This window comes from Ambystoma mexicanum, chromosome 12 (genome assembly GCF_040938575.1).
Source record: "Ambystoma mexicanum isolate Mex_15411 chromosome 12, UKY_AmexF1_1, whole genome shotgun sequence".
Classification (NCBI taxonomy): Eukaryota; Metazoa; Chordata; class Amphibia; order Caudata; family Ambystomatidae; genus Ambystoma; species Ambystoma mexicanum.
The window spans coordinates 849,173,219-849,188,144 of NC_090936.1; the positions used below are offsets into that span (position 1 = coordinate 849,173,219).

Sequence of the window (14,926 nt, forward strand, 5' to 3'; positions counted from 1 at the left end):
AGTGGCTGCTTCTTTAACAACTGAGTGGGGCATAGAGGTGTTCAGAGGGGCTATCAGGAGACAGATGGCTTGGGAGGATGTAGGTGGTGTGTGAGTGCAGACCAGCCTGGGTGCTAACATTTGATAACCCTATTTACTTATGTGTCATTAACAATCATTGATAATACAAAATAACTTCTCCAGTTATTTAAGAATTTCAGAAGCTGAAACTGCAATAAATCAATTTGCCAAATGCTTTGAGGCAACTGTACAATCAGAAGAGCAAATCATTTACCTCTCAGTAATGTTCTTTCTGATGGATGTTACACCCAAGGATTCCTCAACTATGATACCTTTTCCACAGGGTAGCTGATCTTCTGAAATGTTTCCACCACCAGGGGACGCAGCTCCTCCAGATGCCCTTAGGTGCACTACGCCTGACAGGATGTAGGGGGCCAGTATATATTGAGGCGCCATGCCCCATGACCTCAGTTATACTTTTTTGCCCTAGCACTCTGATGCTGAAGGACAGCAGAACTGTTGGTGTACTAGCTATCCGCCAAATGTTGCAGGTTGGGAGGAAAGAACATTATCAAGAGGTATTTTCTTGTTCTAATGGATTCTTTCCTCCCACGGATTCCTCCCATAGCAGTATGTGGATCTGGAGGAGGAAGGAGAGCACATGACATCACCTAGGCCAGAAAACTAGAGGACCACCCTGTTGAAGTGGGCATCCTACACTGAAAGAGAATCCAAGCAGTAATACTTAGCAAATATGTGCAGAGAAGCCCATATCACTGACTGGCAAAAGTTCAGGACAGGAACTCCCCTCTGCAGGGCAGTGATGGCAGCAACCCCTCTGGTAGAATGAGCCCTGAATCCGTCAAGTACATTCTTACCAGCCAGGGCATAACCTTCAGAGATGCAGAGAATGATCCACCTCAATAGGGTCTGTTAAGGCACAGCCCTGCCAGCACATGCACAAGCATAACCCCACAAAAGGCTGGTCATTTTTCCTTAGCATCCCTTGTCCGAGAATTGTAGTAGCTGAGAGCCTGAACGGGGCCCACCCGATGCAATCATTCTTCTGCCTAGGAAAGATTGGGTGGAGAAAAAAACACAGAAAAATGTATCTTTTGCGAGAGATGGAAATCTAAGACTTTCAGCGGAAAATAGAGCCTCACTTTCAATGTCACCTTCTCTTCACAGATAGCTCCCGGAGCTCACTCAGCCGTCTAGCGTAAGCAATGGTGATCAGGAACATCACTTTAAGGGTGAGCAATCTAATACAAGAATGGAGCGGCTCAACTCAAACAGAGCTCCCATTAGGAAGGTCAAAACCAAATACAAATCGCACGCAGGACACAGACACTGGCATGGAGTAAATTGGTTACAAGAATCCTGCAAGAACTGCATAACTGTGGGGATTGCAGAGAATGAACCTTATTCTGGGGATCTCTTAAAAACAGAATAGCGGTGAGGTATCCCTTCAAAGTGCCGATCCTGCAGGCCTGACTGGGCCAAGGACAGCAAAAATGCAAATCGGGGGATAAAGGACAAGTTAAAGGGTCCAGATCCCTCTGCTGGCACCTGAAAATGTATGCCATCTGCAGGCATAAAAAGACTTGGTCACAGGTTTAGTTCAGTTTAGTTTATTGTTTGCTTGTTAGGCGCTTATACAGGACTCTGAGCTGGTAGGAGTATACCTAGCACATTGTCTGATTAGTCCTAATTCTTGTATCTCAGCGTCTCAGTAGTCAAACATGAAGGTTCAGGCTGCCAAAGACTGGGAGAGTAGATCCACTATGCATGTGAGGCACCGAGGAGGGCAGGCAGACATTTCCAAAAACACTGTGTCCTATGTACCCCGGGAACAGTCCAGAGCAATCAAAATTAACATGGACCCAAACAGCCTCCTGAAAACCAGTGGAATGACACAGTAAGGAATGTGCACTTCTTGTTCAGTCTGGGAGCACACTTGAGGAGTTCCCCAGCCGCAGAAAATGTCCTCTAGAATTTCCAGACAGAGCTCCCACTCGTGAGAGGCAGAAGTCTCTATGCTCAAGGCATCCGTTGTTACATCCTCTCTTCCGGCAAGATGGGCAGATGTCAGAGAGACAGTGTTCTGCAGAGCACACAACTACAGTCACATTGCTTCTCTGCATAGTTGCAAAGACACCACTCCACCTCGTTTGTTGAGGTAGTACATGGCTACTGTGTTGCCCGTTAGGATCAGCACAGCCATGCCCATCATAGAGAAGAGGAAGGCAACCAGGGCCAGCCTGTTGATGTGCTCCTGAGATTCCAAGGGAGGCCTCAGTCCACTCACATCTAGATCTGACAGGTGAGCGCCCCCAAACAGTCAGAGATGCATAAGTGGCCACGTCACCTGCGGCCAGGGTTCACAAAAAAATGCACCTTTCAGTAGGTTGTCTCTCACGGACGACCATATAATACCATATAAGATTGTGAGCAACTTGGCTCAATGCCTCAAAGCATGTGGGAGATTCGACATCAGATCCTGACATTGAGACCACTGGTGACAGAGGAACCACTGAAGTGCACTCATGCGCAGCTGGACTTCCGTAACAGATGGAATGCAGGAGGTCATGAGGCCCAGCAAGTGAAGAAAGACCAAGGCTGTGACAATTCCCTGTGATGTAAGGGAACAGGTTGCATGTGCAGAACATGTGTTCCTATGTACGATCGGGTGAACAAGCTCAGTTGCACCAGTCATCCAGGTAGAGAAAGACATGAACGCCCTACCTCCTGAGGCAAATCGCTATCACTTCCACCAGCTTTGTGAAAACCCTGAGCACTGAAGGAAGACTGAACAGCAGGATTCTGAATCGGTAGTGATGTTGCCCTACAACAAACCTCAGGTACTACCTGTGAGATGAATGGGCACCTGGAATTAGGCATCCTGAAGGTCCAGTGCATCAACCTGCAAATCGAGGGGTTGGACGAGCTAGGCTACAGTTACCATCTTGAATTCTTCCTTTCACACGTATAAATTCAGAAGCCTAAGATCCACAATTGGATTCAAGCCACCATCTTTTTTGGGCGGAAATAAGTAGAGGACCAACCCCTGCATCAATTTGAGCAAGGTGTTAGGAAAAACTTCTCTTTGCTGCACCTGTCCTTTCATCTTTATGGAACCCCCCCACATTTTTTGCTTTTATTTTTGAATCTGACCTGTACTTTTTACAGTGCAGTGAAACCTTATGCTTCACTGCACTGGCTTTTGCTCATATGTCATAGGGAAACTGACATGTCCTTCAGGCTGTCAGTACTTGGAAACCTTGTTTGCCTTAGTTGTGTTACTGTGTAGTACTTTTGGTTACTTTTGTATCACTTGTGGTAACTTTTTATCACTGTACAATGTAGCTTACACTGCAGTACAATGGGGTACATTTTTTTTTTGCCCTAGACTAACATTCAGCGAATTTTTGGTTACTCTAAGTGTGCTAAAAGGATAAGATGGTGGCATCAGTGACTTTTTCCCACTTTTGGGGAATTCTTGTTTTAGCCTTACTGCGTTTACCGCATGTGGCTACTAACTGTGGCTGCTGGTCAAACATGGCCGTGCCACAAGATTTTTTGCTTGTTCTTTTGCCATACTGTTCTTTAGCCTTCTTCCCGGCCTGAGAGGCCAGGAAAATCCTTTTATGGACTTCTAGTACACAGAAAGGCAGAAGCTTTTGGCGGGCTACTGGAGGACTGTGTGTGCTTGCTGGCAGGATGTGGGTTGGGACTGTCTGGTCCCAATCCATAAACTAGTTTTAGTGTGTCTGAGTTGTAAGCATGAATGTTCCCGCTAGTAGTCCTGATTGGGCCACTGCTGGTGTGTGTGGGCTAGTTCTGCTATTGGCTAGTGAAGGCAGCTGCTCTTACCTGGCTTTTAGGAAAAGAAGAGGACCTCTGCACCCATTCTTCAGAGATCCTAGAGAAACCTGAAGGAGTCAAGCATCCTATCCAGCTCTGAGACCCGCCAAGAAACCTGAGACCCGACTGAAGGAGGCTTGGCAACCAACCTCTACTGCTGTCCTGGAGGAACCCTATCTTGCTCGTGATCTTTAGCAGTCCTGCAAAGGACCTGCAACCTTTGGAGGGAGTGGAGGGACCATCCATTCCTGATGTCTGCTCATTGCCCTGCCAAAGGAAGCCAAAGGAAGTGCCTTCAGAAGTGCCATGGAACCGTCCTGTGGCTGAGCAGCTCCGTTTTTGGACTACTGTGCTGCCGGCGTCACCTCTATGAAATTCCGGCAACCTAGCATCGAGGGGACCCGAGATAGATGGGAAAGTCCGACCGCGGCTGCAGAGTCCTTTTGCGTCGCTATACTGTAGTGACCACCATTCAAAATAGGTTACCTTACCCAAGTACAGTCCTGAGAGGGGTCATGCATCGAGTATGGCTGCATTCTTCAATCGAGAGTCCTTGCAACAGTGAAAGACATCAACCGGAGAACAGCTCGAACCTGCAACCCCTGTGAATCAAGGACTGTGACATTCAGTGGGAAAAACAACCTCGGACGCTCTTCCTTTGTCCTGCCAAGTCTGGGGAAGAATCAGAGTACGGGGGTAAGTTGCACAGCTTCTAACCTACCCCTATACTCTCATTATAAGTCAATGGGCTTATAATAAACTAATTCTAACATTATTGGCTTTGCCAGTGCTTGCTTGCGCAAGACAATCAACTGTTGGGACTACTTTTGGGAATTAGCCTAACTTGAACCTTAACCCTAAGAACCCTTCACTAGACCCCAGAGACCCTACCTGCATTTTCTCCTGCTTCATAACTTCTGTGGAACTTTTACCTGAACTATTGGGCAAAAGGCCCCAGACAACTTAGGGCTGGGCAATTGTAGTTAGGGGTCATCTCTGTGGACCTTGTGTGCATAATACTATTCTAACCTTTCCTTTGCAAGAGTTTCTGATATGTATTATGCCCTATAACAAAGCTAATTTATATATGTATTTAGTTTAATAGTGTTGTATGATATCTCTACTGGCTAGTTGTCCTTTTTCATAGTGTGTTTTGGCCAATAAATAATAACTGTATTTTTAGACATCTTGTCTAGATGTAATCTTTGATTCCCATTGTGTGACCTCATTGGAATCCTTTACAAGCTCACCACCTCTGAAGATCTTAGCCTAGACCGCCTGTCACTGTTACCCGAACTGGTTTGGCTACAGCTCCACAGAGTTGTCCCTGTCAGAATGTAGGTTGGCCTTCTGTACATCTGTTCACTAGACCAAAGTATAGAAAATCAGTCCTACCATGCAGTACCAGTTCTACTACATTCTTTTCGGTAGACGCTGATGAACCTCCTCCAAGAAGATGGGGTCCAGAGGCGAGGTAGTGGAATGAGGATAGTTGTCCTGAGGACTGCTGAATGGCCTTTAAGGCCCAAGCATTGTATGTGGTGTGAGACCATTCCATGATGAACAGGGAAGTTCCCTCGGCCCCACAGGTGACTTGCGGCTGAATTCCTCACTGAGGTTTTGAATCCGGGGTGGCTCTGGAGACAGTGAGTGCTGCAGATCTACTTTTATGGGAACCTCTGCCTCTTCTTCTTGGGAATCATCTGCTCTTCAGTATCCAGGGGCAATCTCTCCTCTTCCGCAGGGGACATAGGAGGTAGAGTGGCAAAAGCCCCAACTACTCACGGATGGTTCAGAGGGTTGCTGTACCACCAAACCTGAAAACTTTGCCATCACCTTGGAGGACTGGAACCATTGTAGGCCATCATCGGCATTAACACGACCCAGGTTCTGTCCATCAAAGGGCATATCCAGTAGCTTTGCCTGTACCTGCCAAAGTCTGATGTTCTCATCCCTGAGTGATGTCATGCCACTGTACTCGTGGCCATGAAGTATCCAACACAGTCAGTCCTGTCGAGACCTGACTGCAGGATTTGGCAGGATGCCTCGCTGCTATCTTGAACCATTTTCCGAAACTCTTCTCTCGAATGGCCTTCAGGGATGTGCTCAGCCACGTTGGCCACCTCTGACCAAACACCAAAAGAGAGTTTTTCTAAAGCACAGGAGGCATTCACTAGTCAGACAGCAAGGCTGCCCGAGGAGAATATCTTCTTTCTCCAGGTGTCCAGTCTCTTAATCCCTTTCTCAGGTTGAAGAGAAGGAAAGGTGGATGTCTTCAAGTCAGCCATCATTGCCTGAACCATCAAGCTCTCAGGGAAGGCATGGGTCCAACAAAGGCAGGATCAAAGGAGCTGGACAATGTGTTCTTGCCAGCTCGTTGTCGACAGCAGATGCAGAGGTGGGGCTTTCCCACAACTCTAACACCAGAGCCTCCACAGCTACATTAAGCAGCAGTAAGGTCTCCTTTTTGGGTCCTTCATACAGAATGCCTGTCAAATCAATCCGGACTTATAGTCTGGCTGGGGCCGATAACCCAAAGCTGTCAGCAACCTTGGACATCAACCTCTAGAAGGATAACTAAAGTTTAATGGGAGTTGTACGCTCCCCATGTATTCCAGATGGTGTGAGGCCAGCACTTGACTGTCTTCACCTTCTCCATAAAATTCCTCTGGGAAGTCCCTCTCATCTCTGGAGTCCATGGAACCATTCCAAAAGGTATAGATTCACCATCCTCGTCATATATTTGGAACATTTGTATCCTCAATGGCCTCATAAGAAGGGGCATACTCTCTAGTTGCTTCATCATGCTTGGCCCCAACAACATCAAAGATGAGGGCAGGACCAGAGCTGAGGCCATAGCGCCCAAAACTGTGCATATCAGCCCTTTGAGACCTGTCACCTTTGGGGTCCAGGCACAAGCAACGTGGGTGTGCAGGAGCATTCTCCTGTGGGTATCATGACGATTTGGGGCAACATAGTGATTCCCATTGAAGTCAGTGGCGCAGTCAATGCCAAGGACAAAGTCATCAAAGCCGGGGCCATGGCGAAGATGTCAAACAAGCTTAATTGGAATTTCTCCCATTCATCTTGGGTGGAGGGTTGGGTGAGATTTGGCACCTGCTGCGCCGCTTCCGGGGAGTCTCTAGAGCAATGACTCATCTTCCTTGAGGATGAAGAAAAATGATGAAAAAAAACACAAGGGGAGAGAGACCTCTTGCAGTGCTTCTTCTTTTTGTCTTTCTTCATGGGTGAACTGCCCTCGGATAGGTGCCCCGCTCCACACGACTGAGACAATGCGCCTTCACCCAAAACCTTGTGGAGGTAGGTGAAGAGTTTACACTCCTTCCCAGAGGGCCTTTGGATGCATGGATTGGTAAGACTTACAATATTTGACGTTGTGCTTCTAACCCTAGCTATACAAACAGATGCAATGGGTATCTGACAATGACATCTGCCAGTCACAATCCATGCAAGGTTTAAAACCCAAGGCCTTAAATGGGCTGGGCATTTTTTCATCTTTTTGAACAAGTATCGTGTTCCTGAAGCATGCAAAGTGTATGGAAAAAGGGAACTGAGGTCACATGGTCCGGAGCCTCGATATTTACTGGTCCCAAAGTTATGTCAGCAAGGGGCAGGTAGGGGCGTGTGGCAGAGCTGACACGGAGCTGTGCCTCCTGGTGATGGAAAAGTTACTGAACATCAGCTGTGGTCAGATAGCATATCATAGATGAGGAATCTGTGGGAGGAAGGATCTATTAAAAACCTTAAACTGCTACCTTCCCTTTAGCCAATGTTTGTTCTTTAAGTGGCCGGTCCTTTAAATTAACATTTCATTAGCAATACAAATATACTTTGGATAGATAGGCAGATTGCGATTTCATAGTAAGAACAAAGAGGAGAAAATAACAATTTCTACTGACACCTGGTCAAACATCAAACTACTATGTTCCATGTTTTATTGTACAACTTATTTGTATGTTAATCAGATAACACAGAGCCCAGAAATCAAGTGGACTGCATGATCATAACAGACACCAATATTGTTCGCCTGTCTTTAGTAATCTGTTTAGACTGGATAGTAAAATCTTTAGTTCAAAAGATGCAGACCCCAATGACTTTGTAAAAGTCTACTTAATATTTCTGTTTCCGTTCATCTGTACTTCATGGTGATGATCAGTAATTAGAAAAGAAAGTGGAATAGACTTTAAGCACTGTTGTGGGGGAGCAGTGAAGCTGGAACACCACTTATCCCCCAAGAATAACCATCTACACTCAAACAAGTCAGGAAAAGAAGCCATCTGGAGGAGCACCACTACGTCCTCCTGTCAAGGGAATGTTACATAGTTCCTAAGGAGCTGTTTGCTGTTGGCATGCCAGGTCAAGAAGCGGTTGGTGGGGCTGTAAAGCCCTGGCAGGAGTCCTTTACCACCATTAGGAGATTCCCTGTTTACCTTTCCTAGTGCACTGTCAGAAGCCCCTTAACACTGTCAAGATTTTCCCCATGTGCCTTCACTAGTGGACTCTGAGAAGCCCCTTACTACTGTCAAGTGTTTCCCTGCGTTCCTTCCCTAGTGCACACAGGCAGGGGGGCAGTGTGCAGGCACACACTTGATAAAGGTTAGCAGCCAGAACCCGTTTGGAGTCTGCTGGAAGGCAGCAGCCTTTGGGGCATCCCAGACAAAGGCAAAGCTTCTGGGGAGGCAGCAGCATTTGAAGCATACCCAAGGTATGTGACAAGGATAGTGCCTGGAACCTGTTGGAACTTGTTGTATATTCAAATGATAAAGAGTATCTAGTGTATATAATTGAAGTAGAATGATAGTGTGCCACTGTGCCAGTGAGACTTCTAGAGTTGGAAGGCAGGGAAGGTTCCAAGTGGAAGAGAAAGGATGGTTGAAGGAGAGGGAGCAAGGAGTCTCATGGAGCAGGGACTTTGAACATATATCTTAAATAACGCTGTTTACCAGTGTCCCTGTCTCCGATTTGATGAGAAGGCATAACAGACCATTGAAGGGCTCTTGTGCTCCTGCAAAACACTGCTGTGCACCACAGAGACGCTAATGCAACATCGGCATGTACGGGTTGTTTTGTTTTTGTGAGACTTCAATGCACGAGTCGACTTTCCCTGGGTGATCTTGTCAAATCAGACCAGGGTACATGACTACAAGTAGGGAGGAAGAGAAGAGAGGGACAGTGAGGGTTGCATGTTGATGTGAAACCTGCCCATTGAAGCAGGGGAAAATGAAGGGAGGCACGCTGAAGCGTGGTCCGCCTGTTGAAGAGAAGAAAGGACAGAATGCCGTAAGACAGAAGACGGCATAGAAGAAAGAAAAGCAGAGTAGCTGACTTGCTCCACAAATAAATAAACAAACAAATAAAAACAAAACACACACAAGAACGAAAATGCAGGGTGTACCAGGACCAGTGGTGTTCATGCCAATACCAGGAATTACCAAAATTAAATGGGTCCAGTGAAAGAGGGGCTTCATTCACTACCTCAAAGCAACATGTTGAGGAAGTGTAGGAATGGACAGAAAGTTATCTCTGCCAATGCATTGTTTAGGATATGAGAGGCAAACGATTTATGAAACATTAACAGACTTGATGGGGGAAGAGAGTGCAGCAGAAGAATTGAATGACTTGGAGGTTGCCCTAAGGAAATTGGACCTACATTTTAATCCAAAGACTAGCACCATGTTAGAATGATATAACTGTGCCATGAGGTAACAAGAGCCTGAAGAAACAGTAGAGGATTATATTACTGCATTAAGGCAATTAGCTATCTCGTGTAATTTTGAACACAAGGGATCAATTCATGGTACAATGCTACAATGACAAAATTCGAGAAGAATTGTAGATACAAAATCACCCCAGTTTGAAAGAGGTTATAGAGATTGGAAAATCGGTGGAACATTTCATGGAGTGTGTGGTACGACTTAACGAAGGAAGGATGAAGGACAAGGACAAAGAGCAAACAAGAGAAATACTGACAGTGGAAACTTGCCCTAAAGGGCGAATGAGGGAAGAATGGAAAGAGAAGAAAATGCATAGAGAAGGAAGGTGGAGGAAAGGTAGCAACTGAAGGGGAGATGGCATGTTTTAGTTGTGAGAGTAAAATGCGTTTGGCGGGATAATAAATTGTCCAGGGAGGAAGTTGGTATGTAAGAAGTGCAATAGGCAGTGACTCTTCACCAACTATTGTAAATGTTTTGGAGGTATATATAATTGCATAGCGGTAGTGAATGAGGGTATGAGTGGAGATGCATTGTCGGATGAAAGTTACCATAATAGAGTGGATGTGTTACCGATACATTTAGTAGGTCAAGAAGAAATGATGATAAGAATAAAATGTGGGCGGAAGGATTGGAAGCTAAAGTGACAGAGCTTATACCATCTGGCCTGAACCCGGGTGGGTGCAACATTGACCACATAGAGCTGTTGGGGTATTGTCATGTGGTTTTGAAGTTTAAAGGTCAGAACGCTTGTTGGAAAGTGAATGTTATAAAAAAGAGAACCGACTTGTTGAGATGAAAGGATCAAAATAGGTTAATGATTGCTCTTGATCCAAACACTAAAGAACAGGTACTTCAGATAGGTGAGCGAGACAAAGGAAAAGGGGAAGATATGAAATATCTTTTTTTTTATTAAATTTTTAGTTTAGTTTACAAAAAAACAAACTTTTTATTAGATAGTTCCATATGTCCTTTACTTGACAGTACATCATGTTGCTGCTTGTTAGGTCTGGCCAAAACCTCATCAGATTTCTGGCAGTATGGAGTCCATTTAATTTACCACTGCACACGTCAGCCGTGTATTTGTTCCAGAGATTAAATAGCTCCACCACTGTTCTAAGTTGTTGTCTATTGGAGCTTAGCTTGCAAGATGTAATGTCCTTTGGACTTTGATAGCTGGGCATTCAATTATCAGATGTTTGGCCGACTCCGCTGCATTGTTGCAGTATCTGCATTGATTGTCAGTGGTGTCAGAGTCGCGCCTCATCATTAGAACTGCTTTGGTCTTGTAGAGGTTGAAGCGCAGTCTCATGAATTGATTACAATGATGTTGTGAAGGGAATTTACATAAGTACTTAGGGGTTTCGTCAAGGCCATGCGACGACGTTCCCAGATCTTGAATAGATGTCAACTTTTTTCACTTTTCATCATTCTGTATCCAATTGCAGCGTCTCAATTTTATTTTGGCTCTTTGTGGCATTTTTATGACGAGCTCTTCCGTCAGATCTGCAGATCGCATGATCGCGAGTAGTTTTTTCTCCCACACGCTTATTAGATCTGATGTGTTAGTGTTGGAGCTTTTTTGTAGGATTTCGTAAGGGCCAGCTACTGGAACCATTCTCATTTTCCGCCATGCCGAGAAAGACTTCCACAGCGCTGTGGCGTATAATGACTCTATGCCGAGTTCATAGCGGATCACTGTTGTTGACAGGTTCTGTGGTAATCGTAGCACTTTGCGCCAAAATTTGCCCTCCAACTTACACCAGATGTCTGCAGGTATGTTCCAACCACCTTCACTGCCAACCGTTATGGCCGGTACGACCTTTTGTAAGTAGAAGGAGAGTAATGGATTTAATGTGAATTTGCCATGTGCAGCATAAAGTTTCAATCGCGTTAACAACAAACATTGTTATTTGCGTTAACAACTCTTGGGTCCAGTTCCATTCACGTATTGAGGTGTTGGATTGCACTCCTAGATATCGGATGGAATTTGTAGCATCTATTTTTTCATTGTTTAAGAACCAGCTGAAGTTTTTTCTTCTTCGGGGGCATCCACTGATGATTGACATAATCTTTGATTTCTTTGTGTTTATTAGTAGGTCGTTCTTCTTGCAGTACTTTTGAAGTGTGTCTAATGATCGTTGCAGCCCAATTTGTGTTCTATCTGGCAGGACTATGTTGTCAGTGTATGTGACCCAGGAAACGTGATGGTTGTTTACCTTTGTGGGGAAAGTCCTTGGCTCCATTAAAGCAATGGGTAAATCCAATATGAAAAGTTTAAACAATAGAGCTGCCAGTGGGCAGCCTTGCTTTACTCCCCTCTTTGTGAAGATTACAATGATGAGATATCCCATTGTGTTGTCAGGGCAGGGTGGGGCGGGGAAGTTATGAAGGTTTGAACATAAAATTGTATTGAAGAGCAATACTGTGCCAATGGGGGCAAAGTTGAGGGCAATACCTTAAGTAGTCAGAGAAACAGTTAAGAAAGAACTGGAGAGCTTGAGGGACAGAGGTATAATAGGAAGAGCAGCAGATGTAGAATGGGTATTCCCACTCGTAGCAGCTTGCAAGCCAAATAGAGACGTGACGTTATGTGTAGATTTTCGCCAGCTTAACAAGCGTGTGATTGTTGAACATCAACCACTGACCAACATGGAAGAGGCGTTGTGTAGGATAGGAGAATGTCAAATATTCTCCAAGCTGAACCTGGCATCTGCGTATCATCAGCTAGAACTTCTCCCCAAATCCCGACTATTAACTGCCTTTGTGATCCACAAAGCAGCCTTTCAGTGTAAGAGGATGCCCTTCAGGCTGGTATTTGTAGCATCTGTTTTTCAAAAAGTCATGTATAAGTTTTGTGGAGGAATCAAAAATGTAAATTGCTTTTATGAGGATATTTTAGTTTGTGGTAAAACCAAGCAGGAGCACGATATCCCTTTACAGGTGATGCTGGAAATATTGAAGGATGTCTAAAAAGAAGGAGAAATTTGCATTTTGGAAAGATGCGCTGGAATATTTAGGACCCATTATCTCAGGAAAGGTAGTTAAGCCAAAAGATGAATAGGTGAATGCATTTGAAAAGTGCCAAGAATCCTACAATAAAAGAAGACACAAAGACCTACATAAAGCATGCGAGTTGTGAGGTTACAACTAGGATTTAATAAGAACAATACACACATGCTTTTTATATACTGCAGGCATGTACGTATTTTAGGTAAATTGTGTTACAAATATGTGTATACCTAAATGCTCCACATGTGGCAAAATGTTCTTACCGCAAAGATACGAGAAACAGCATGGGTCTTCCTGTTTGACTTCAACGATAAATTGATCCTCTCTGCACTCTGGCCGAGAAACATTAGGACACGCAAAAGGGTCACACACTGAGAAAGCAAAAATCAATATACATTATATATGGGATTTAAAAGCTTTGCTGAGAAGAAACATCTTTTCAACTGGATTAGACAAATGCTTGACCACCTACCTCTAAATAAAATATAAATAAGAGTTGAAGACAACTGAAAGATAGTGAACATCACTTTACAAATTGCAAAAATCACTTGACATGTACTTCTTTTTAAGGCATATTAAATATACAAGGGGAATGAATTTGATGTCTAACACTGTTACCCCTGTGCATTAGCAGAGGAAATCAAAGCAGAATAGAAAATCACTGAATTATGTTTCAGAAAGATGAAGCTCAAATTTTTAGCCATAGAATGTATTGTAGTACCAGTGAAGGCTAGGGCTTGACTTCTAATGGTCTTGGTATATGCGCAAACTAGTATACATTACGGGTAGATGCCCATGTTTCCGGGCCATGTACAATACCTTTGGCAATAACATATGTAATATTAGTGCCAATGTCTTTATAGGGTTACCACCTGGGCTGCTCAAGATAAGACCATTACTACTGTACATGCAACCAATACTGTGTTAACGCTATCAGCACCCTGGCATGCTTCCCAGGTTGCTAAAAGTGTATTACAAAATAATTACAAAAAAGGTTCTCTTTGGTGAATTGCTCCACACAGCCATGTTCCCATTTATCAAAGGGAAGATTAGCCCGATGCAACATGGCTGCCGTAGACAAATGTGAGGTCTCAGAAATGAGTCCTTTCTTGCTGTATATGGCGTTGTCATTAAAAAGGCAGAGGCAGAGAAGTCTGTCAGTAACCAGAGGCGGAGAAAGGGGATGGGAGGTTAGTGTGGCTGCTGGGGTGGTTGGACAAAGTAGAGATGGGGAAATGGGCAGCAATGGGTAAGACAGTATTGTAAAGCGGTAATAGGAGGCAGAAGTGTGGACCAGGTACTCAGGGGAGCTGCATGAAGCTCCCAACTCGGGTTTATACTTTTGTATACAGCCAGGAATTGTCGGGAGCTGATTGTCTGGTTCACCCATATTGGGTGCTAATAAGCAATTAGTAATGCAATGATTGATATAGGTAGTTAAGGTCGCAGTGTTCTCTTAATAGATTAGTTTACTAAATTGCAGATTTTGCATTCAACCTTAACACTCAGTGGGCTCCAAAGCCAAAAAAGCCTAACTTTGCTTGTCCTATTATTTCCAACAGTCCAGTCCAGCAAACATGGACTGGATTTGAAAACCAATGCTGCCTGCATGTGCTAGGCCAGTACACTGAATAGGAATCTCAACCATTTAAACCAGGCATCATTCATATTAAACAGACTACTGAACAAATAACCAGCTAAGACTATCATGGGATGGCAATGGTTTACTGTGCTGGTTAATTAAGTATTTAAATATTATTGATGTGTGTGTGATCAGTGAAAAAGTTAATATTATGCTTTTATTGATGTAGCTCTAGTCATTTGAATATTTAACGCTCTCTAGAAATCAAATGTGCCTTGATCAAGCAACAAAAAGAAACAAGGTAATCAGTCCAGTTTTGTCCAACTTAAAAATCCCAGCAATATCTCAGAACCAGGTTTATATGGTTCTAACTTGTCTATAGAAACTAATAAATTAAATGATATTGTTATGGATTTATTAATAAACTATTTCTTTTTGCTGCTGTGTTATCAGCAAACTTTCTAATGTGTATATTTCTTAATGTTTCTAAACAATGTTCTTTATGAATGTACTATTTAATTATTGTTCTTAGTTAGCACACAGGGGATAATGTCTGACCAATCATGTGGCTCAGAATGTGGGTGGACTCCCACAGAAACAACCTACGTTCTCTCAGCCTCACCTGAGTGGCCAACATCTTGTTTTTATGGCCCCAATCCCTTTGGTTTCCCCCATCCCTCAAACACACAGAATGTCCTCCAAGCCCCCTTCCACCAGACCCCCCAAAACTCCACAG

At 44.2% G+C, this 14,926-nt stretch overlaps 1 protein-coding gene across 1 annotated transcript in view; it reads right to left on the reverse strand.

The window, feature by feature from the left end:
- The window catches only part of OTOGL (otogelin like), a 1,792,821-nt gene that overhangs the window by 202,132 nt on the left and 1,575,763 nt on the right, over positions 1-14,926 (reverse strand). The window contains exon 47 of the mRNA XM_069629328.1: positions 12,872-12,979. Within this exon, the coding sequence (XP_069485429.1) occupies positions 12,872-12,979 (108 nt within the window). The remainder of the gene's footprint in view (positions 1-12,871; positions 12,980-14,926) is intronic.